General features: G+C 40.3%; 1 protein-coding gene and 2 pseudogenes across 2 annotated transcripts in view; 1 reads left to right on the plus strand and 2 right to left on the minus strand.

Moving 5' to 3' along the window:
• Positions 1 to 26,237, minus strand: part of TESK2 (testis associated actin remodelling kinase 2) — a 127,192-nt gene that overhangs the window by 46,481 nt on the left and 54,474 nt on the right. For both annotated transcript variants that reach the window (XM_060021268.1, XM_060021261.1), the window contains exon 3: positions 22,754 to 22,875. In XM_060021268.1, coding sequence (XP_059877251.1) covers positions 22,754 to 22,875 — 122 coding nt within the window. The remainder of the gene's footprint in view (positions 1 to 22,753; positions 22,876 to 26,237) is intronic.
• On the plus strand, positions 7,648 to 8,202 carry LOC132420334 (BCL2/adenovirus E1B 19 kDa protein-interacting protein 3-like pseudogene; annotated as a pseudogene).
• LOC132420338 (large ribosomal subunit protein uL30 pseudogene) lies at positions 18,458 to 19,268 on the minus strand (annotated as a pseudogene).

The raw sequence follows: 26,237 nt of genomic DNA on the forward strand, positions 1-26,237 counted from the left end.
TATTTGGTTTGGGTGTGATACACCCTTGCTTCCCTTCCCCCCAGACCCACCGTCACTATGACCACATCATCCACAGAGATGTCACAGATGACACATTCAGGCAGGCACTGGCTTCATGTGACAGTCTTCCCCACTTCCTACTCTCATCGCCACATCACAGTGGTATCGCACAATTCTACCTATATGTGAAACTTTTCTGCCAGGCCTCCTCCCCCCACTTCCTCCCCACCACCACCATGTCGAAAATGGTGTTACAGAGCTGGCAAGCTGAGACAGGCATTAGCTTTATATTGGAAGAAGAGCTTGAGCAGAGTTAATCATTCCAGTTGCTATAAACAGAATATACTTTAAAAGGGAAATATTACTCATCCTTAACAGGGAAGAGATTTATGTCTAGAAAAGCATTTCATATCAACAATAAGTTTTTACTGAAATTTTTATTGCTTCTTTAATGAAAATCTAAACTGTGGCTGAGGCTTAAAATCACTTTTGGTAAGAGACAGGATCTAAAAAATGTTACATTCTGATTGATTCTTATTCTCCACTACCACCACCCAAAATCATGCAAGGTAAAATTACTTAGCTCGGGAAGGGAGCACTCTCTTAATGGATATGCTTGAGAGTGAGTGATTAGATTACTCAACTTTGTTATTTTTAATTTCATATTACACACACATTGCTTTTGATTTTTTTAGACCAGTGCTTCCTAAATTTTAATGTGGAAACAGATCACCTAGAAATCATGTAAACTGCAGACTTAGATTCTATAGGTCAGGGGGGACTTGAAATTCTGAATTTCTAAAAAGCTCCCAGGTGATGCTAATGCTGCTTGGTCTATGGACTTACATGTTGAGTGGCAAGGCTCAGTGTAGACCAAGGACAGCTAGCTGATCACTACTCTAAAGTTAGTAAGACTACAACAGGAAACTCCCAACTCTGATACTACTGGTAAACTAGACTTTGACCAGAGACTTTGGCTCCCTCTAAGTAGAAGTATTTTTGACCGAGCATGCTTCTGAATTACCAAGGCACTCCATCAACAACACACTGCTATAGCATCATCATTTTCTACCTTTAACTGTTTTATAATATGCCTTATATCTCCCCTACTAGACTATAAGCTTCTTAATAGCATTCCCTTGCCTGGCATATGACAGTATATAAACACCTGTGGGATAATTTAAAACACAACTCTGACCACTCAAAAATTACTGAGTGCCACTGCGTGCCAGGCACTGGTAATGATCATAATAATTATGATAACAACTAACTCAAAGTGCGCTTACCATCTAGGCATTGCTCTAAGTACTTTATGTTATATTCACTGTTGTAATAAATTTATTTATTTACTTTTGGCTGTGTTGGTCTTTGTTGCTGCACGTGGGCTTTCTCTAGCTGCGGCGAGCAGTAGCTACTCTTTGCCTCTGTGCGCTGTCTTCTCATTGCGGTGGCTTCTCTTGCTATGGAGCACAGGCTCTAGGTGCGCGGACTTCAGTAGTTGTGGCACACAGGTTCAGTAGTTGTGGTGCACAGGCTTAGTTGCTCCGTGGCACGTGGGATCTTCCCGGACCAGGGCTCGAACCCACGTCCCCTGCATTGGCAGGCGTATTCTTAACCACTGTGCCACCAGGTATGTCCTACGTTGTATTCATTTAATTCTCACGATAACCCAACGAAGTAACACTTTTATTAATCTAATCATATAGATGAAGAAACAGGCTCACAGAAATTAAGTAACTTGCCCAAAGTCATAACAGCTAATAAGTGGCAGAGCCAGCAGTCAGACCTAAACAGTGGGTTCCAAAGTCTGTGCTCTCTCTCTTTTTTTTTTGGCCGCACCACGTGTCACGCGGGATCTTAGTTCCCCGAACAGGGCAAACCGGCACCCTGCAATGGAAGCATGGAATTTTAACCACTGGACTGCTAGGGAATTCCCAAAGTCTGTGCTTTTTTTTTTTTTTTTTCCCAAAGTCTGTGCTCTTAACCACAATGTTATGTTACCTCTCCATATAGTTATAAAAAGGATATAAAAATGATTAAGATACAACCCCTCCACTTAAGAAGCTATTGGCTACTCAAAAAATTGTTGTGGCAGCTCACAGTCCCTGATCAAAGTCCAAATTCTTTAGCGTGTTATTCAAGAGTCTGAATGATCTGACCCCAACTTCTCTTACCTTATCTATTACATCGACCTGCATTCTCTACATTTCAGTTATATAATCTGCCTCTCCTAAATATGTCCTGAATTCTCCCATTTCCACTTTCATTTTGTTGCTAGAATGAGTCTACCTTTCTAATCAAAATTAATCTTTCTCTTCCCTATACACTCATATCACTCCATTTAAACTTCTATTGTAACATTTATCAGGCCTGCCTTCTACATGTTTTAGCTACGTCCACCTCTTCCACTCAGTCAGAGGATTCTTGAGGGCAGGGATATTACGTATGGAAGGGAATGGCTACTTGTTCACTTCCTTTTTTCCTCCTGAAGTAGACTACATTTCCTAGTTGGTTAAGACCATAAAACTGAGTTCTGGCCAGCAGTATAGGGGCAGAAGTGATTATTTCCAGGCCTGTCCCATTAAAAACCTCAACACTGTCCTCCATACTTCATTCCTTCGTCTGCCAGCAGATGCAGAAGACCCAGTAGAGGAAACTGAGGCCCTGTCCAAGGTTAAAAAGCGCTCCCCTTCAACCTCCACGCAACATACATTGGACTGGAACATGAGTAAGAAACAAGCTTTTGTGTCTCTATATATACCTTAAATACTGCCTTGTTCATAGTTACTGCTCAGTAAATATTTACTGAATTCAATTAAAAGTTAAAATTCTTATTCCAGGGCTTCCCTGGTGGCACAGTGGTTGAGAGTCCGCCTGCCGATGCAGGGGACACGGGTTCGTGCCCCAGTCCGGGAAGATCCCACATGCCGCGGAGCGGCTGGGCCCGTGAGCCATGGCCGCTGAGCCTGAGTGTCCGGAGCCTGTTGCCTGTTGCTCAGCAACGGGAGAGGCCACAACAGTGAGAGGCCCGCATACCGCAAAAAAAAAAAAAAAAAAAAAAAAAAATCTTATTCCAAGGCAGGACCTGTCAAGGCCCAACTATTACCCAGCAGTCTCCAAAACTGGGGAATGAGCAAGACTGAAGAATGGAAAGAAAATTAGAATTTTTACTTTTTTTTAATATGAAAAAGAGAAATTAAGTTTTACTAATATTTAATAAGGGTTGATCATAGCACCTGGGGATGTGCTCAAAAATGTTTTTCTAATGGAATACTATGGAAGACAGAAGATATCCAAAGATGTCCATGTCCTAATCCCTAGAACCTGTGAATATGTTATGTTAGTAGGCAAGTAGAATAAATTAAACTGCAGATGGAATTAAGACTGCTAATCAGCTCACTTTAAATTAGGGAGATTATCCTGGATTAGCAAAGTGGGTGCAATGTAATCACAAGAGGTATTCAAAGGTGGAAGAGGGAGGCAGAACAGTCAGTATCAGAGGGATTCAATGTGAAAAAGACTCAACTGGCCTTGGCTGGCTTTGAAGATGGAAGGGCACTACAAGCCAAGGAATGCAAAACAGACTCTAGAAGCTGAAGAAAGTAAGAAAATAGATTCTCCCCTAGAGCCTCCAGAAAGGAACATAGCTCTCCTTGAATTTAGCCCAGTAAGACCCATCAGACTTCTGACCTACAGAACTGTAAGATAATACTTTTATGTTGTTTTAAGCCATTAGGTTTGTGGCAATTTGCTATAGCAGCCATAGAAAACTAATAATACATAACCAAAAAAATTTATGGGTCACTATTCTATGTTATAATGCTCACAGATCTAGGATAGACTTTGGGATTTGACTCTTTCTAAACAAGCATAAGGAAAATAATAATGTTATTATGTTCCTTCGTGGCATTTACATCCAGTGGGTCAAATATTTATTGAACTCTCAGTTATGTATCAAGCTCACAGTTAAACATTAAAGTTTAAATGTTATGCCTTCTCAAAAGTTTATTACCTAAACAGAAGAATGAGGGAGAGGTGTGATTACAGTCTAAAACACATCTATCTATCCTCATTCTGAAAAACAAAACACTGACATTACTGTCAAACTTGGACCTCTTCAATTCTGCATAACAGGACCTAGTAAGAGGTCTGTGGCCATTGTATCAAAGCTGTCAAGAAAATTACTACTTATTGCTCACCTACAATATACCTGGAAACTGTGCTAGATGTTTTATAGGTACTTCCTGAGATGAAATTACCCCCATTTTATCATCTAGGAAAATGAGGATCAGAGTATTTAAGTGACTTGACAAAGATTAGAGAAGGTACTGGAATCTGGATCTATTAGGCTCCAAAGCCTATGCTTTGCTCTGTGACAATCAGTATGGAAGAAAAAGGCCAGTGGTTCAATAATAATTTCATTTTGATTCATAAAAAACTATCTATCTGTAAACTAATGAAAATCTTACTGGTTAGCTTTAAAAGTCTTTCTACTGCCAACTTTGAGCAATAAAAGCACCATCCATATTGTAAGAGTTCTTCTGACCTGTACTTGTCTTTCCAGAAAAATGTCTGACTCCAAAGTTTGGTAAAAAAACAATTAAGAGGCCTGAAATAAACCTACAGTAAAATATTAAAGTGTGGGGCTTCCCTGGTGGCGCAGTGGTTGAGAATCCGCCTGCCAACGCAGGGGACACAGGTTCGAGCCCTGGTCCAGGAAGATCCCACGTGTCACGGAGCAACTAAACCCGTGTGCCACAACTACTAAGCCTGTGCTCTAGAGCCTGCGAGCCACAACTACTGAGCCCGTGTGCTACAACTAATGAAGCCCACGCACCTAGAGCCTGTGCTCCGCAACAAGAGAAGCCACCGCAATGAGAAGCTTGTGCACCACAGTGAAGAGTAGCCCCTGCTCGCCACAACTAGAGAAAGTCTGCGTGCAGCAACAAAGACCCAACGCAGCCATAAATAAATAAATAAATTAATTAATTAAAAGATAATAATAAATAAAATGAACTGCTTTGCATCTTACTCCCAAATAAAGCAAAGATACCAATGCTCTCTTAGACTAGAAAAAATTACCAATAATCAAAAAGGAGAAGAGAGGGAAATGGCTCAGAACTCAAGGCCCAAAAGAGCTATGAATGTTAGATCCATAAAAAAAGGAGTACTATCCTTGGGTAAGGCTTGCTGCAGTTCAAACGTGTTTTAGAGGTATTACATCATGGAAAACTGGTTGTGCGAGGTCATAGATACGAAAACTCATAAGGAAAACTCAGCTGAACAGACATTAACCACCAGAGCCTCACATCAGGTGACACTAAGCAGAGCTGGTTCAGTCTGGCTTTCCCTTTTCTCTCCATGTTTTTTTTTTTTTTTTCCGGTACGAGGGCCTCTCACTGTTGTGGCCTCTCTCGTTGTGGAGCACAGGCTCCGGACGCGCAGGCTCAGCGGCCATGGCTCACGGGCCCAGCTGCTCTGCGGCATGTGGGATCTTTCCGGACCGGGGCACAAACCCGTGTCCCCTGCATCGGCAGGCGGACTCTCAACCACTGCGCCACCAGGGGAGCCCTCTCCATGGTTTTTATAGTCCAATTTTAAGATAGCTACAGGCAGAATAAACATTCCGCAGCCATCACTAGATCATGTCAATAGCACTATATATAATAACAAAAGGACAAATCAAGTTCATGGTCAAATTTTACTTTTTCTTAGTGAAACAATACAAATATATAAAAAGTTTAAATTAGATCTGCTTGCTTATAAATATTAAACCAGTTTAATAAATATAAAAACATCCTAGATTTCTGAGAGAAAAATATCCTCTATCTTGAATAACAACTGAAAGTAAAATGAGACTAAGAATGAATTCATTCTGTATTTTCATTATTTCATAGAAAATTTTAAACCACATTGCTCAAAACTGCCATGCAAGCAGCAAAATACCAAGTCTCCTGACAAAGGCAGAACTATTAATACATATATGTGCAGTGACTTTAAATGTTCCCCAAATGCTTTTTTTTTAAAATCCAGGAAGTTCAGGAGAACTAAAATCCACAAACCCAAGTATATAGATTGTCTCCCCAAGCACTGAAAAAGCTTCTTCTCCCTTCCCAAATTTATCCTTTACTCTACAATTACTCATAAACTCACACCAAAATAGCAAAATATAAACACAAACTTCAAATTATGTGAGCATACTTCTGAAACACTCTCCCAATGATTTATTTCTTCCCAAATTCAATACAACAGGCAGGTATCAAGTAAATACTAAGTGCAAGGTTTGTACTCTCCATAGATAAACACTTAAATTTTTTTTTTTACGGCCTGTCACATATATACTAAGCACAGTGCCAGGCAATGAGGATCAAGTGGGGGCCATAGAAATAAACATGATGGTTCTTTATTTAAGGAGTTCACAAATAATGATAATAGTAGATAACATTTACTGAGCACTTATAATGTGTCAGACACTGTTCTAAATACTTTATAGGAATTACCTCATTTAATCCTTATGAAGACATTATGTAATAGGTACTACTACTATCTCCGTTTTACAGATGAAACTGAAGACAGATTAAGTGGCTTCCCCCAGGTCACACAACTAGCAAATGGCAGTCAGGACTGGATCCTTAACTCTTTGTTTTGCTTAATACGCTATCTGTTTATTGTTGTTTAGATCCTTAACTCTTAAGCTTTATGCTATACAGCCTTATTATATGATGCTTCAGATGATTATAATAATAGCAGCATCAGTAATAAAAATAATAGCTAAGATTTAGTGCCTTGCACTGTGATAAGTTCTTTTTTAAAAAAATTAATTTATTTACTTTATTTTTGACTGCGTTGGGTCTTCGTTGCTGTGTGCAGGCTTTCTCTAGTTGCGGTGAGCGGGGGTGGGGGGGCTACTCTTCCCTGTGGTGAGGTGGCTTCTCTTGTGGAGCACGGCTGTAGGCGCACGTGCTTCAGTAGTTGTGGTGTGCGGGCTCTAGAGGGCAGGCTCAGTAGCTGTGGCGCACGGGCTTAGCTGCTCTAGCAGCATGTGGGATCTTCCCCTACCAGAGCTTGAACCTGTGTTCTCTGCACTGTCAGGCTGATTCTTAACCACTGCACCACCAGGGAAGTCCCATGATAAGTTCTTTATGTATGTTATTTCATTTAATCCTCCCAGTGAAACCTAGTAGGACCTTGTGGGGCTCCTTGGCACAGAAGCCTTTCAAACAGCTGCTAATCTGGGAAGGGAGGGGATGCAGAGACAAGGGAGGAGCAGTCAAGAAACAAAGTGCAGGGGACTTCCGCGGTGGTCCAGTGGTAAAGAATCATGCAGGGGACACAGGTTTGATCTCTGGTTGGGGAACTAAATTCCCACATGCCGCGGAGCAACTAAGCCTGCACGCCTCAACTAGAGAGCCCATGTACCGCAACTAAGACCCAATGCAGCCAAAAATAAAAAATAAATAAATAAACAAGATATTCGTTAAAAAAAAAATAAAAGAAAAGAAACAAAGTCTAGTGTTGCTGCCTGAGAACCAGACAGTCCTGCTGCGACAATGTCGTCTCAGTACAGCAGCCGCCGGCCCCAGACAACAACAACTGTGAGGAAGGTGAACAGTCTCTGCCCCAACCAGCCGGCCTCAGCGTGGAGCTGAGGTGGAGCTCCCCATGAACAGCAGCAAGGCCAATGACAATGGCAATGGGAAAAATGGGGGGCTAGAACATGTACCCTCCTCATCCTCTATCCACAATGGAGATATGGAAAAGATTCTTTTGGATGCACAACATGAATCTGGACAGAGTAGTTCAAGAGGCAGTTCTCACTGAGATAGTCCTTCCCCACAAGAAGTTGGGCAGATCATGTTTGATGTGGAAATGCACACCAGCAGGGACCATAGCTCTCAGACAGAAAAAGAAATTGCAGAAGGAGAGAAAGAAGTGAATTCTTTGAAGAAAATCGTAGACTGGGTATCTGACTGGTTCAGTAGACCTGAAAACGTTCCACCTAAGGAGTTCCACTTCAGGCACCCTAAACATTCCATTTCCTTAAGCATGAGGAAAAGTGGAGCCATGAAAAAAGGGGGGATTTTCTCTGAAGAATTTCTTAAGGTGTTCATTCCATCTCTCTTCCTCTCCCATGTTTTGGCTTTGGGGCTAGGCATCTACACTGGAAAATGACTAAGCACATCTTCTGCCAGTACCTACTGAGGGAAAAGAAGAGCCCCTGGGAAAGAGTGTGACTTATGAAGTGGTGTACTGTCACAGTAGTTTATTTGAACTTGAGACCATTGTAAGCATGACCCAACCTACAACCTATTTTTACATATCCAAGTTCCAGTAACTCTCAAATCCAGTATTTTATTCAAACTCTGTTGAGGCATTTTACTAACCTTATTCCCTTTTTGGCCCATAAAACACTTTAGAATTTCCTAACAGAGTTTACTGTTGTTTAGATATTTGCAAGGGCTTCTTTTCTGCAAATGCCACCAGCAGATTATTTTTAATTTTGTCAACAATGCTGTTGTCTCCTTTTAGTACCATCAGACTTAGACCTGCATCATTCATGGTATAAATTCTACTCTTGCAAGATAACTCCCATCATTCTCTTAAAATGAGACCAGGTTAGCAATTGATATAAAAGCTTTATTGTTTTGTTTTTCAAGACAAAGACAAGCTTCTCTAAGCTCGAATTTACAGTTATTAAAAAAGAAAACAAAAACAAACAAACAAAATAAGACACTAGAAAAAAATACCCTGGGCAATAAAAAATTATTTTAAACCAAAAAAAGAGAGAGAGAAAAACAAAGTGCAGCCTTGGGACAGGGCCCTGGTTCCACCTCAAGGGATACACATAACAATATCTTTGAGCTCTTCTACAGAACTAAAACCCCCAACAAATGGAAGACTTAGCATTCTTCATTCCAGAGAAGATCACAGTTTGATTAACTTCAAGAAGCTCATCAGGAGACCACCTAGGCCAGATTAAAGGCATGCAGGCCCTGTACACACCCTGATCCTTATCAGCAACCCCACCCTGGAACCACTGCTATAAAACTCATCAAATCTCCCCAGGTTGGGACACACAGTTTTTCAGGGCACAAGCCCGCTGTGTCCCCCTTTGCCTGGCAAAGCAATAAAGCTATTCCTTTTCACTTCACCCAAAACTCTGTCTCCGAGATTCGATTTGGCACCAGTGCAGAGAGGCCAAGTTTTCGGCATCACCATCAACCTGGTACAGTAGTACTATTATTATTCTCTACTTCACAGATGAGAAAACTGAGATTACAGAGGTTATATAACTTACCTAAGGTCCCCTAACTACTAAGAGACACAACCATCCTGAACCTCTCCTCTGAATTCCAGACTTGTTTACCCAACTGTCAACTTGATATCTCCTGATCTCCCATCCCCAAACCTGTCCCCTATTCAGTCTTCCCCAATGTAGTTACTGGCAATTCAATTCTCCCAGTCATTCAAGTCAAAAACCTAAGTAAGAGTCATTCTAGATTCCTGCTTCCTTGTGCTAATATCCCACACCCAATCCATTAGGAAATTCTATTGCCTCTACTTTCAAAAATATCCAGAATCCAATTACTTCTTTCCACCTACACTGCTACCCATAGTCCAAGCTCTCTCTAGATGACTGCAATTGCCTCCTAACTTAATTTTCCTCAGTTACAATTTACAAAGCTTCAAATAGGTATATAATGAAAATAGAACCCAGGGCTGCCCATATCACCACTGAATCCTACTCCCCTGAGTAAGTAACAATTCTTTTACTGTTTCTTCTATTTACCAATACAGCTCTAGCTAACATACTTATACTGCTATTTCTGACCTTCTACTGACTTTCCAGTGTGGAAGCTGAGGGTTCCACCCTCTTAAATTACTTCCTTTCAAATACTGGGTAAAAGACAATTTTGGGTAAAATCAATATTTAGGAGAAACAAAAACTCAGCATTTGCATTATTATGACTGATTATAATCACTACTAAGCCAAGTAATATATTATGAATACACTTTATTTCTTGCGCAATTTTTAACGTTTTACCTAATTTTTCATTTGCTTAGTTACTATATGCCTACCATTAATTCTTCCCAAAGTCTCCAACAGAATTGTAAAATTCTTCTGAATATGAATGTCCACCATGTCAAACACATCTGGAAATCCATGAATTCTTTCCTTAAACCCCACTCCCCAATATTTCTCCTAGAGTTCTTGATCCTCCCACTCCAGTTTGGACCGCTTATTCTCTAGACTGTTATCCAGCAGTCACCCTGGGTCTTGCTATCACCCTTCTTTCCAGATCTTACACCTTCCTTTTTATTTTTACTTAATTGTTTTGTTTACCCCTTGTTTTTGATGGGATACATCCCCCAGAAGCTTCAAAAGAAAAGCTTTTGCAAGGGCAAAGTTTTCAAAATGTTGCATGTCTGAAAATGTCTTTACTCTCATGCCTGACTGGTAGTTTGACTGGATATAGAATTCTAAGTAGGAAATAATTTTCTCTCAGAAAGCATTGTTCCATCGGTAGAGCTTCCAGAGCTGGTGTTGAGAAGTCTGATACCATTTTAATTTTCAGTCTTTTATATGGCATCTCATTCCCCCCCGCCCATAGAAGTGCTTAGAATCTTATTTTTATTGCCCATATTCTAAAATTTCATAATCATATGCTCTGGGGTGGGTCTTTTTTTTCATTCATTGTGCTGGGCACTTGGTAGGACCTTTCACTTTGGAAGTTCATGCTCTTCAGTTGTAGAAAATGTTCTTGTATTAGTCAAAAACAGACTTCCTAGATTGATCCTTTAATTTTCTTTTCTCTCTTGTTTTCCATCTTTGGCTTTTCTCCATTAACGGATGATTTCCTCAACTTTATCTCCTTGGCCTTCTAGTCAAATGGTTTAAATAAAACCATAACTAAATAATCATATAGAACCATATATAAATAAATAATTATATTTTTAAATTTCCAAGAATCTTTGTGGTTCTCTAATTATTCCTATTTTATAGTATACCATTCTTGTTTCATTGATGCAGCTCCTTCTCTAACCTCTCCTGGAAGGATATATATTTAGAAGATAGTAATTAGAAGGTTTTTTGGTAGTTACATTTTAAAGTTTTCTTCTTTTACTTGGGGCTCTTCAATTTCTCCAAATCCACCAATTTCCTGGCAGGTGGTGGGGGTGTGGGTGGGAGGCAGATGATTCCTACCTGCTTAAGAGCCACATGATAGAAGAGGACTAGAAGTCTCAAGAGCCTCACCATTCAGTATGCAGACAATCCCTTCATCTCCCTCTTCTCAGTATAACGTTCCTTTCCCATCTGCTGTCATTTCAGATGCTTACCTAGTATGAAGATCGGTAAGCATTCTAACATTCTGGTTCAATTTTTTCCCCAAAATAAAAATTCATCTCTTGTCGGGGTGGGTGAGACTTAACTGATTGTTGCAAAGAATGGGGATGGTGACTTTTAGGCCCAGTTATTCCTGAAAAGACTTTCAATAGTCCTCCTATTTTCAGCCCAAGCCTGACATCCACCTTCAGATCCAGAGGTGAACTCTAAGTTTTGTAGGTTTCTGTGATGCAAACTGGCTTGCTTCTATGTAGTACCTGCTTCTATAGATACTATTTTATAGGCACTGGAAATATTGGGTTGGCTAAAAAGTTCATTCGGGTTTTCCATAAGATGTTACGGAAAAACCCGAACAAACTTTTTAGCTAACCCAATACAGTGGTGAACATTATAAAGTTCTACCCTCAGGGAGCTCACCCTACCCTGGAGGCTATAAACAATAAGTAAACAAATGAATAAATAAGATATTTTCAAAGATAATAAGAACTATAAAGACAAAGCAGAATGAGGGGATAAATAGTGATATTGGATGGCTATTTTAGACAGGCTAGTCAACAAAAGTCTCTATGAGGAGGGGATATCTCAGAAGAAGCATGCCAAATAATTCTGGGATAAAGATATTACTATAGGAAATGGGAAAAGAAAGTACAAAGACTGAAGTAGGAAAGAGGTTGGTGCATTTGAGAAACAAAAAGGTCAGTAAGGGTGGTGGTTAGGATGGTGTAAGCTACAGGAAGAGTGATCAGAAATAAGGTCAGAGAGGCAGGCAGGACAAATTAAGGCCTTGTACATCAAAGCCCAGAGTTTAGATTTCATTTGAAGGGTGACAAAAAGTCACAGAAGGAAATTCAGCAGTGGGGGATGGTATGATCTGATTTACCTTTTTAAAGTTCAATCTGGCTACCATGGGGCAAGAGGGGAACTGAGCTAGGATGCTGGCTTGTGGAGGTAGTAAGTAGTAGGCAGACAGGGCATATTTTAAAGATAATGCTAAACTACCTGAAGGTTTGAGGTAGGGTGTAAAGGAAAGATATTAAGGATGACACCTAGGTTTTTGGCCTAAATAATAGATGAATGGCAATTCCATTTGCTGAGATGGGAGAGGTCTAGAAAGTAAAATATGGGGGCGGGGTAGGAAAACGATCAACGGGGGTCCATAATACATACTCAATAAATGGTAGCCATTGTTTATATTAAAAATCATCTTCCATTATATGTCAATTATATCTCAATAAATTTTTTTAAAATCACCTTCTTTCTGGGGTTGTACTACTTCACTCTCCACAGATGATGACATAAACAGTACTGAAGCTTATTCCACATTTTATTTTACAGAAACTTTCTGGTTATATGAAATTAGAACTTAGACTCAATTCCTAAGTCATTAGACTTTCTACCTTAGTACAGAGAAGAGAAAACAATATTAAGACCCCCCCTTACCAATATGCTAGTATTATAAAATTTGCTTTGAGGGCTATATCGACACTCTTTCACCTAGTTACTCACTAGGATTTCAATGATAAAATCAAAAAGATGCACCTTAATCCATCATTTTTATTTATTTATTTATTTGTTTAAAATAATTTTTTTTTTTTTTTTTTCTGGTACGCGGGCCTCTCACTGTTGTGGCCTCTCCCGTTGCGGAGCACAGGCTCTGGACGTGCAGGCTCAGCGGCCATGGCCCAGCCGCTCCACGGCATGTGATATCTTCCCAGACCGGGGCACGAACCCATGTCCCCTGCATCGGCAGGCAGACTCTCAACCACTGCGCCACCAGGGAAGCCTTATTTAAAATACTTTTTAAAAATTTATTTATGTGGCTGAGCCGGGTCTTAGTTAAGGCATATGGGATCTTCGTTGCAACACATGGGATCTTTTAGTTGCAACATGTGGAATCTTTTAGTTGCGGCATGTGGGATCTAGTTCTCTGACCAGGGATTGAACCCAGGCCCCCTGCATTGGAAGCACAGAGTCTTAACCACTGGACCACCAGGGAAGTCCCAATCCATCATTTTTAAATGCTTCCCATTTATTCTGAACAGCACACTCACAGACACACACACACACACACACACACACACACACACACACATACTCTGAGATAATATATTTTTCAAACCTGATTATTTAAAAATTATTCAAGGACTTCTCTGGTGGTCCAGTGGTTAAGACTCTGTGCTTCCAATGCAGGGGGCCCGGGTTCAATCCCTGGTCAGAGAACTAGATCCCACATGCATACTGCAACTGAGACTGCATGCCGCGACTAAGAGTCCACATGCAGCAACAAAGATCCCACGTGCCATAACTAAGACCCAGCGCATCCAAATGAATAAATAAATATTTTAACATAAAATAAAATAAAAATTATTCAACATTAACTCAATGTGATTTCTAACCTGGTCCATTCCCCTCGTTTAACAAAAGGAGAAACCAAAGCCCAGAGGTCAAATAACTTGTCCAGGAGAACACAATTAGGAAATCGTGGATTGATTGGTGTTAGGTCAAATAACTTGTCCAAGAGAACACAATTAGGAAATCATGGAGTGGTGTTAAATGCATAAGAGGAATAGTTGAAGATAAGGCTGGAAAAACAGGTCAGACATTAGCTGTCAGCCTAAAGAATTTTTGACTCAATTCTGAAATAAATGGGAGCCACAAAAGGTTTTTAAGAAATAAGCTATACAATTAGAGCTATGTATCAGGAAGAGTGAAAGGTGGGCAAAAAGATAGGAAAAATAACTCACTCCAGGCAAAAGTGAAGAGGACTGAATTGACAGATGCATAAAGGAAGGAACAGATGCAAAAGTCTTTGAAGATTTAGAATCAAGAGCTTAGCTTCTGATTAGAAGCAAAGAATAAAAGAAATAACCAAAGATGACTTTGGGATTTTCATAATGGGTAACTGGAAAGAGTGCTCTCTTAATAAGCTGAGATTGGGAAAATACCCTGCCGTATCCTCCTAGCATTAGCGGATATTAATCTGTTTCCTAGATGTACAGTTTGCTTCCTCAGGAGACTGTCTGGGAGACAGCCCTCTACTTCTCTTCTATTCACCATGATATTACCTAGCACAGGGCTGGACTGAGTAGCTCCAAACAAATATTTGGTTATTTGAAAGCATATTCTTCATTTTAACAAAATGGCAATCTTATTGTTGCAAATGGATTCTGAAGGGGAGCTAAAACAATTCTGAAAAAAATTGGTAGATAGGAAAATAAATTCAGAATGTGACCTAAAGAAAAGTAAGCATGAGAATGTGAACAAGGAGTCTAAAAGAAATATTAAATTTCTCATGGCATGAAGAATAACAAAGAGGTATGAGAACAAATCTTGGTACAGGTCCTCAAAAAGGCCATTGGGGAGTGGAAGTGAGCAAGGCATGGTATTGGGTTACAGATCTTGAGCGTAAGACTTCCTGGCATAAACAACCTTATTCACAAGAGGCCCAAACTATCAGTCCCTGCACTCAACAAAGCACTTCATTGTTCTTTTTTTAAACTGATAAATTAGAGCAACTGATGATAAAACAACCAATCTTAACTGTATCCATGTATTAAAAAAAATACATACACACAAACAAAATATACACACCTACTTGCCTCTATGACTCGTCAGGCCCACTCCTTTCCTTCCAACTAGAAATCTTAGAAGGGAGAAAGATAAAAGGAAAAGAGGAAGTAGGGAGGTTGGGGTCAAGAAAAAGAGAGAAATAAAACTGCAAAAATTCAGCTCACTCACTCCTGCTGGGCACAAAATAGCTGTGGCAGCAGAGGACCAAGCCATGCCCAGAGGATTAGATACCCACCATCTGGCAGGTCATACAGATACCCTTTTTTCCCAAGTAGGCCTTCAAAATCACTAATGCAGCAATTTTCAACGTTTTCTTTGTTTTAAGTGGAGACCTTTTCTTCAAAATTCTTATATGGAAGTTCAATATAAAACAGATACAAAGTGAAGCTACTCTGGCTGGATGAAGCAAAAATGGAAACCGAAAGCCTTAGCTGCTCAGCAACCTCCCTCCCGCGGCCAAGCCCCTGAGGAGGCATATCTGTGAAAATCCTAGGGTTCCAAGAGATGGATTCGTCCCAATTTAAATCTCATAATCTCAGTATGAGGGGAAACTTTGGTTCATACTTCTGCCTCAGCTTTTGCACCTATAAAAACTAACTAACCTATACTAACAGCTTGAAAATAGACTAAGAGCCATACTAACAAACAGTAACAATAAATTTGAATTATAAAAAATATAAAGTATTAACAATAAATTTCTAAGACAACTTGAAAAGCATTTAGGAAATAAAAATTCTAAGCATTTTGAGACTGGAACATAGTTATGCATAGTTTGATATTTAAGGCATCCTAGGGAAGTATAAAAAATGCTTCTACTGCTATAGTACTCCTCTGGGTAACAAAAGCCAAGAGGACTCTGCTTGCTCTAGGCCCCTAGTAGGATAATTTCCTTTTGTTGTATTCAAAATATACATTGAAAGTAAAGACACAAAAACATGAAAGATATAAACAACTAGAACTTCTTTAAAAAGTAATCCATGTCCATGCTTTTAACTGCACTATATTTGAGACAGATGGCGTATGCAGAACAAAAAAGTCACCATCAGAGTGCAAACCCACCATGGTTAACAATAATCATCATAATTTTCATGCTTACTGTGGATTATAACAGATCCATAGGCTTTATGTACATTATCTCATTTGTTGGTTCACTGTAAAGATCAAGATAGAATTAACACTACCTTTTACATATTAGAAAACTTAGCTGACAGCAAATATGATTTTTTATATAAAAGGGAAAGGTGTGTCATTCCTGAGCAAAAGAGATAGGCTAAGAAAGTAGATCAAGGTGACATCAGAATAGGAATGGTATTCATCACACCACCACGTTTCTAGGCTGAAACACATATATATTTAGTGAAACAAGAGCAAAGATGTACATGGACTGTAGGCCAGGATGTCCAATATAGTAGCCACTAAGCTTCATGGGGTAATTTAATTTTAGTTCGTTGTTTGTACTAGTCACATGTCAATGCTCATTAGCCACATGTGGCTATTGGACAGCACAGATAAAGAACATTTCCATCATTTCAGAAAGTTCTATTCTATTCAACAGCATTACTCTAGCAGAAAACCCTTGAATGTATTAAAAACAGCTGCAGGGACCTCCCTGGTGGTCCACGGGTAAGACTCTGCACTCCCAATGCAGGGGGCCCGGGTTCGATCCCTGGTCAGGGAACTAGATCCCTCATGCATGCTGCAAAAAAAAAAAAAAAACAGACCCTGTATGCCGCAATGAAGATCCTGAGTGCCGCAACTAAGATCCAGGGCAGCCAAAATAAATAAACGAATAAATTTTTTAAAAAAAGACAAAAAACAGCAGCAGACCCTCAACAAATGCTTGGTGAGTGAATGAATGATAAAAGATGGGATGCAATGAGACATTTAAAAAACTAGCCAGAGGAAAAGAAACTAATAATAATAGCTAACATTTACTGGGCACTTAACACAAGCCAGGTGCTTTATATGGACTAAATTAATCCTCAATAACAACTCTGTGAGGGATTTACTGTAATTTACCTCATTATAGATGGGAAAACTAAGGATCTCAGAGGTTAAGTAACTTTCCCAAGATCCACAATTTGAATCCAGGCAGCTTAATCTAGAATCTAGAGCCTGTTTTTAATCATTATACTATACTATTCTACTTCTTATATAACAATTATATTTTTATTTTTTTTTAGATTTTTTTGATGTGGACCATTTTTAAAGTCTTTATTGAATTTGTTAAATATTGCTTCTGTTTCATATTTTGGTTTTTTGGTCACGAGGCATGTGGGATCTTACCTCCCCAACCAGGGATCGAACCTGCACCCCCTGCACTGGAAGGCAAAGTCTTAACCACTGGATCACAAGGGAAGTCCCTATAACAACTATATTTTTTAATTTTGCTGTCATGGAATAAAATTTGTTTAAAGTCAATCTTCCCATGCAATCACCAGTCAAGTTCATAGTGAAGAGAATAAAAAAAAGAAGTGGTGAATAAAAAAGATTGGCAGGAAATACGCCAAACGTTAACACTAGTTTGATCCCTAGATGCTGCGATTAAGGAAAATTTTTATTTTACTGTTTTTGCTAATTCTATTTTCTAAATGTTCCATAGTGATGATGTATCCCTTCTGCAATAATAATAAGACAATAAAAATACTACTTTTTAAACAAGATGAAAATATAATCAGCTTAAGAATTCCTAAGCAGGGACTTCCCTGGTGGCGCAGTGGTTAAGAATCCGCCTGCCAATGCAGGGGACACGGGTTTGAACCCTGGTCCAGGAAGATCCCACATGCCGCAGAGCAACTAAGCCCATGCACCACAACTACTGAACCTACGCTCTAGAACCCGCAAGCCACAACTACTGAGCCTATGTGCCACAACTACGGAAGCCCACATGCCTAGAGCCCGTGCTCCACAACAAGAGAAGCCACCAAAATGAGAAGCCTGCACACTGCAACGAAGAGTAGCCCCTGCCCGCCACAACTAGAGAAAGCCTGTGCGCAGAAACGAAGACCCAATGCAGCCAAAAATAAATAAATAAATTTATTTTTTTTTTAAATTCCTAAGCAGAACATCAAATCAGGACTCAACCATCTCACTCTCAAACATTGTAGATGCCCCCTAACTGATCTCTTGGCTACCAGTCTCCCCAACACTAAACCATTCCACATTTGCCACCAGTTACCCTCTGTCATCTAGTCCCTGCTCAGAATCCAATACACAAAGCATAAAATAAAATATTCTTGGCTTTATGCAAAACATTTCTGAATAGTCTGGCCCAATTCTACCTTTCCATGTTTATCTACCAGTACTATCCTATCAAATCCTCTAGGAGAGGCATGATAGAAAGAGTTCTTCTAGAAGCATGGTAGAAAGAGCCCAGACCTCAGAGTCACAGACCTCAGCCAACACATAATCTCTTGACCTCAGTTTCTTAAAGGGAGAATCGTTGTGAAGATTAAATCTTTTAATAGGTAAAGCATGCAGCATACGACAAAGACTTCAAGAAATGGTGGTTTTCTCATTGTTATTATTAGTCCAAAAAAAATTTTTTTTCAATCTGAAAGCAGTCATTGTTAATTAACTGACCAGATCACAAAAATAATCATCATAGGTATCTTAGTTCATCCTTCTAACAAGCTGTTGATCTGGTCCTCCCTGTTGCCAGCAACTCCACCTTCTACAAAATGGGTGGTCATTTTCTTCATTCCACCTCACGGAGAAGATAATTTGAAGGGTCACAGGAAGTTGTTTGCTTCTTTGAAGCATTTTCCAATGGTATAGGTCTCATAAATAGGATCCTCCATGTAGATAATGCCATATTTACCAAGAGATCAGGCAATCAGTGTATTATCTGTCAGGGCAATTTGCTTCTTGTTCATTTTGCCATAACCACACCTGAATTCATTTATTGAGTTCAGGTTCGGTTACCCCCACTAAATATATGGTTCCACAGTCCTCAGCATGTTAAATGGAGCTTTGTTGATCTTAACAAAGGTGCCATTGAAGACTTGGCAAAGGTAAGGAGCTGTAACATCTTTCAGACCTTTGGGCTCACACCACTGATACCTCTGATCCTGATGACAGATGCCAATTTGGGTTCCACAGGTGCATAGAAGTTGCCAGCTTTTCTTACCATCCTAGCCATTAGAATCTCAGTTCTGTACATCTGCCTATACTCTTTGTGATAGCGCTTAGCTTCTTCATAGACAAGCTTCATCCTTGCCTTTTGAAGCACCTTTTGGGCAAACTTTTTCCCCAGGCACTTGGTCTTCAGCTCTGCAAAATTCCTTTACTTTTTCTTAAGGGTTTCTGGCACAGCAGGAACATTATTTTTCTCCTCGCCCGCACCCTCCATAACCAAATGGGTTTTTAATTCACTGACTCCTCAAAAAGCTTTGCGCTTTTACCTCTGTGCTTTATTTATTATTATTATTTTGCTCCTTTCTGAGTTCCTTCGCTATCTTCTAAAATCCTATTAAAATGCAAGTTCCAGGGACTTCCCTGGTGGTCCAGTGGTAAAGAGTCCGCCTTGGGACTTTCCTGGTCATGCAGTGGTTAAGAATCTGCCTGCCAATGCAGGGGACACAGGTTCGAGCCCTGGTCTGGGAAGATCCCACATGCCGCGGAGCAACTAAGCCCATGCACCACAACTACTGAGCCTGCGCTCTAGAGCCCGTGTGCCACAACTACTGAAGCCCGTGCGCCTACAGCCTGTGCTCTGCAACAAGATAAGCCAACACAATGAGAAGCCGGCACATCGCAACGAAAAGTAGCCCCTGCTCGCTGCAACTAGAGAAAGCCCGCGCGCAGCAACGAAGACCCTATGAAGCCAAAAAAATAAAATAAGTGTTCTCCTTAAACTGAAACTAAATCCTAGTCTTTAAAACAAACAACAAAAAAGAATCCACCTTACAATGCTGGGGATGAGGGTTCGATCCCTGGTCAGGGAACTAAGATACCACATGCCACGGGGCAACTAAGTCCGTGAGCCACAACTACTGTGCTCGCATGCCTCAACTAGAGAGTCTGCGTGCCGCAAACTACAGAACCCACGTGCTCTGGAACCCACGCACCACAACTACAGAGCCCACGCGTCCTGGAGCCTGTGCACCACAACTAGAGAGAAGCCCATGAGCTGCAAGGAAGATCCCACGTGCTGCAACTAAGACCCGATGCAGCCAAAAATAAAATAAAATAATAAATCTTCAAAAAAAATTCAAGTTCCAGGTTGAGTCAACCTCCTCCAAGAAAGCTTTGCTGACTCTGCCAAGCTAATATGATCTCCGACTCCTTTGAAATTCTATATGACTTAAGAGTTTACCCAAGTGGTAGCGTCCTGGCTGATTTTATTAGTTCTCTTTTCATGTATGTAAGTCCTAGATCTCCAATTAGAGTGCAAATTCCTTGCTAGCAGACATTCCATTTTACGTATACCTTTTTGATGTCTGACATCACTAGGCATATACTAGATGCTCAAAAAATTGTTAATCTGATTTGTGGGTAGGGAAAAAAGTCATAATAAAATTACTGGGACTTCCCCAGTGGCACAGTGGTTAAGAATCTGCCTGCCAATGCAGGCGACACGGGTTCGATCCCTGCTCCGGAAAGATCCCACCTGCCACGGAGCAACTAAGCCCATGCACCACAACTACTGAGCCTGCACTCTAGAGCCCGCAAACCACAACTACTGAGCCCGCGCACCACAACTACTGAAGCCCACGTGCCTAGAGCCCATGCTCCGCAACAAGAGAAGCCACCGCAATGAGAAGCCTACACACCAAAACAAAGAGTAGCCCCAGTTCACCACAACTATAGACGGCCCACGCACAGCAATGAGGACCCAACACAGCCAAAAATAAATAAAATAAATTTATTTTTTAAATAAATAAATAAAATTACTGGCTGAACATTTTTGTAGTGGACTAGGAAGCCAATAATACTATACAAAGGTATAAAGTTTCAATTAATCAGTATAATCTAATTCCATAATTTTCTACCACTGACCACACATGTAAGTCATACTTAAGTTATATGATTTCTCTTTAGTCCAATATAAATATTAGCCTTAAACAACCCTAAGTAAATTGCACTTTTAACTTTTCCAACTCTCTTACACATATGCCCTACTTTAATAATATATTGACTTAAATTTTCTTATTTGGTTTCATTTAGAAATATACTCCCCTCACTAAAAAGTCAAGATAGGGGGCTTCCCTGGTGGCGCAGTGGTTGAGAGTCTGCCTGCCGATGCAGGGGACACGGGTTCGTGCCCCGGTCCGGGAGATTCCACATGCCGCGGAGCGCCTGGGCCCGTGAGCCATGGCCGCTGAGCCTGAGCGTCCGGAGTCTGTGGCGGGAGAGGCCACGACAGTGAGAGGCCCGCGTACCGCAAAAAAAAAAAAAAAAAAGTCAAGATAGGGACTTACCTGGTGGCGCAATGGTTAGGAATCCTCTTGCCAATGCAGGGGACACAGGTTAGAGCCGGGGTCTGGGAAGATCCCACATGCCGCGGAGCAACTAAGCCCTTGCGCCACAACTACTGAGCCTGCGCTCTACAGCTTGCATGCCTAGAGCCCATGCTCCGCAACAAGAGAAGCCACCGCCATGAGAAGCCCGCGCACCGCAACGAAGACTGGCCCCCACTCGCCGCAACTAGAGAAAGCCCGTGCACGGCAAAGAAGACCCAATGCAGCCAAAAATAAATAAATTTATTTTTTAGAAAAAGTCAAGATAGAGTGAGAAAGATTCATATACAGTAACCCCTTGGTATCTGCAGGGCATTGGTTCTAGGACCACCCCACCCCCTACCCTGTGAGGATACCAAAATCCACAGATGCCCAAGTTCCTTGTATAAAAAGGCATAGTATTCACATATAACTACACATATGCATATACTCCCATATACTTTAAATCATCTCTAGATTACTTACAATACCTAATACAATGTAAATGTCATATAAATAGTTGTAAATACAATGTAAACAGTTGCTAGGCACAGCAAATTCAAGTATTGCTTTTTGGAACTTTCTGGAATTTTTTTCCCAAATATTTTCAGGCTGTGATTGGTTGAATCTGTGGATGCAGAACCTGCCGATATGGAGAGCTGACTGTACTAATTACTAGAAAGCAATGATTATATAACCTTATTATACATACGAATAATTCTCCTTTAAAAAGGTAAACTATGTCTCCTCAAGTGAGTGCTAACAGTTAAGAGTAGATAGCCTGGGGGAATAATTTTATTTTTATTTTCACTGATTTAATTATGATTCCTCCTAAACCAATTTAAGAAAATTAAATAACAACTAAAATCATCTCTCTTGGATAAATTACCAATTCAGCAATAGGTAACAACAGTTCTAATGAGCTGCTACTAAGAGTAAAGCAATTTGAGAGACATAAGGAAGTTGCTTTATTTTTTAAAAATATTTTATTTATTTGCTTTGTTTATCTGGCTGTGCTGGGTCTTAGTTGCGGCACGCGGGATCTTTTAGTTGCGGCATGCGGGATTTTTAGCTGTGGCATGCGAACTGTTAGTTGCGGCATGTGGGATCTAGTTCCCTGACCACGGATCAAACCCAGGTCCCCTGCATTAGGAGAGCGGAGTCTTAGCCACTGGACCATCAGGGAAGTCCCAAGTTGCCCTATTAAATGCAGTTAATTACCAGAAAATTAAGTCTCAGTAGCTAGAAAAAGACCTAGAGCACAGCTAAATCCCAGCAAGACAGATTTAGTATGAAATCTTGAATCCCTCTTTTCAGCTTTTAATACTATTCTAACAAGTCTCCAATAATGTTTCAGCTTTCTCACTGATCCCCAGAAGGAAGGAAAAGCCATTACCTAAGGATGTTGGGATGGGAGAGTCTATTCATGAGCTGCACTTCTTTCAGCATGTTTGCACGGTTACTGCTCAACGTGTTCATCTTAAGAGCCATCACCTGGCCAGAAGCTCGGTGGCGCACCTAGAAAATAAAATGGGACAAAAAAAGAGGCTCAAGGGCGGCAGCTATATAATGAGGTCAAAGCCTCCAGGTGTAGAACATGCCAAGATGTTTTACTGCCAATTTAGATAAAGTAGACATGGTAAGGGATGTTTTTCTATAAACTCTGATTACATTAGGATCTCACTTCCATTAACAAAGATTTATTCCATCGAAGACCAAAATTGTTTCACATTAAACTGGCCAGAAACACATTGTTAATAATACCTCAAGAAATCATGTCTTTAAAATTAAAAAAAAAAACCTTAGGAAAAAATGGGGAAAATTTATTAGGCTGGTTTCTTAAGGCCAACATTGCTGAGTCTTAGCAAACTGAAAGGAAAAAGTCTCTTTTGTGGAATTTTAATTGTGCACAGAAAAGATTCATGCATAAGCCTTATATAACACATAATGAACTATAAAACTGTCTTTACAGGACACTAAACCCACATCCTCAAAATCTCCCCCAAGCACCATAAAATTATATCTATAAGAAAAAAACGTATTGCATGTTAAATATAGAAAGAAGGCAGTGAATCCTTTGGAGCTAATACTGTAGTAACCCAACACAAAGTACCTTATAATTATTTACACACACTCAAGTCAGATATAAAAACATGAGCCACACCACTCACACTATTACCCATATGCACAGAGCAAAGTCTACTTCTAAAACATTCATTCTCTGTAGGTTCAATCTATTTTACATATAAAAATATTATTTTATAATTTCAATGCACACTCAACAGGTTTAAAAAGAAACACAATACTTGCAAGAAAATTAACTATGTTTTCAGCCTCTAAATGTGGTGTCAGTAGTAGCAAAATGAGACTATCAGAGAAAATATTTTGCCTTACCCAAAAAAAGCTCAATTATTCACTTAGATATGTGTTTCCTACTGAATTATGAATGAGGCAGTAGAAAAGTTATTAAGTACCAAGGACCTCATTACTTTCTGGTTAAAAAAAATTCATTTCAGGGTTTCCCTGGTGGAGCAGTGATTAAGAATCCACCTGCCAATGCAGGGGACACGGGTTCGAGCCCTGGTCCAGGAAGATCCCACATGCCGCAGAGCAACTAAGCCCGTGCGCCACAACTACTGAGCCTGCGCTCTACAGCCCGCAAGCCACAACTACTGAGCCCACATGCCACAACTACTGAAGCCCACGTGCCTAGAGCCCGTGCTCCACAACAAGAGAAGCCACCGCAATGAGAAGCCTGCACACGGCAACAAAAAGTAGCCCCCGCTTGCCGCAACTAGAGAAAGCCTGTGTGCAACAACGAAGACCCAACTCAGCCAAAAATAAAATAAATTTAAAAAAAAAAGAATGATTAAAAAAAAATTCACTTCAGATCATGCACAACAGGGACTTGCTATGCAAAAATGTCATCATCCTATGGACTTTCAGAGTATTGTTTCAGTATATTATTTCCAGTTGACCAAGTGGAAATTCCAGTAGAAATCATGACAATCTACTTAATTCTTCAATCTCCAGAAATTCTTTGACATGACAATAGCCCCAGAAGTTTAGTGTTAATATAGAACAGACATCACAGCTTATCTTAAAATTCAAAGAAACAATGCTTCAGAGTAGCCAGACATAAGAAGGGGAAGGAAGAAGCAAAACACTCAGAGCCACAGGAACCCTGAACAGAAGAACTGAGGCAGAACACTGGCTGTCTCTCCCCTCTTCTAGATCACTTAGTGAGATTTGGAACCCAACTCTCTTCCTAGTGCATCAATGATTCTGTTGTCATGTACCTCGTGATTGATGAAAGAGAAGTGGCTTTCCTTTTCAGATCCTGCATGGATAAGTTAAAAGAGACATTTATATACAAAGAACACACTGACAGTATTTTTCCAACTCTATTTACAGAAAACATCTGTGTTGTAATAAGCGCTCTCCATTCTGAAACTCACTCCTCTTTTTTTTTTTCATCATCTGAAAACTATCACTGAGGTTTTTTTTAAAAAAGTCTGCTTTTAAGAAAGTTTAATATTGGGACTTCCCTGGTGGCACAGTGGATAAGAGTCCACGCTCTCAATGCAGGGGCCCTGGGTTCGATCCCTAGTCAGGGAACTAGATCCCAAATGCATGCTGCAACTAAGAGTTCACCTGCCACAACTAAGGATCCCATGTGCTGCAATTAAGGAGCCTGCGAGCTGCAACTAAGGAGCCCTGGAGCCTCAACTAAGGAGCCCACCTGACGCAACTAAGACCCGGTGCAACCAAATAAATAAATAAATATATAAATAAAAGAAAGTTTAATATTAAAATAATGTGTGAAATTTAGGGATAAAAATCTGTTTCAAACTAATCATAAAAAACCTTACTTCCGGGCTTCCCTGGTGGCGCAGTGGTTGAGAATCTGCCTGCCAATGCAGGAGACATGGGTTCGAGCTCTGATCTGGGAAGATCCCACATGCCGCGGAGCCACTAGGTCCGTGAGCCACAACTACTGAGCTTGCACGTCTGGAGCCTGTGCTCCGCAACAAGCGAGGCCGCGACAGTGAGAGGCCCGCGCACCACAATGAAGAGTGAGTGGACCCCGCTCGCCGCAACTAGAGAAAGCCCTCACACAGAAACGAAGACCCAACGCAGCCAAAAATAAATAAATAAATAAATGTATTAAAAAAAACACCTTACTTCCTTAAACAAGTGATGAACATGTCCATAACATTGTAGTTGTCTTTCATTTGCATAAAATATTTTTCTTCTTTCTTCTTAGCCCCTCAAATTCTACCTATCTTTGAAGGCCACACTCAAATATCCCCTTCCTCTCTGAAGTCTTCCTTGACTCTCTCTAGGACCTATTTGTGGTATCCCTCTTTATACTGCCTCAGAACAACATTCGGAACACCAGTATACCACTCACCACACAGTTCTGTACATAAATACCTCCTTGCTAGGCTATAAAGCATCTTGAGACCAGGCTCTATGTTGTATTTGTCTTTGTCTTGCAGAAGGCCTGGCACATCATAAGGTCACAGTGAAAACAACAGCAACAACAGTTAGTTAAATGATACTTCTAATGTACTTCCTAAGGACAGTGAATCATTTATTTATCCAGGTAATTTCTTTGGGGGGTGGTGCTTTTCTTTGTTTTTCTTTTTTTGGTGGCAGAGATTTGGGGGGGAGGATGCAAACAGAAAAGTAGTATAAGATTTGGCTTAAATTTTCTGGAGTTTACCATCTAGAAAGGGACAAACAATAAGCTATATGACTAGTCAGATAAGAAAGAGAATAAAGAATCAAATACAGCATGAGAGGTATTTATATGAATGTTGATGCACTTAGGGAAAAACTTCATGGGACTTCAGTGACACCTCCAAGAATTAACA

Source organism: Delphinus delphis, chromosome 1 (genome assembly GCF_949987515.2).
Source record: "Delphinus delphis chromosome 1, mDelDel1.2, whole genome shotgun sequence".
Taxonomy (NCBI): Eukaryota; Metazoa; Chordata; class Mammalia; order Artiodactyla; family Delphinidae; genus Delphinus; species Delphinus delphis.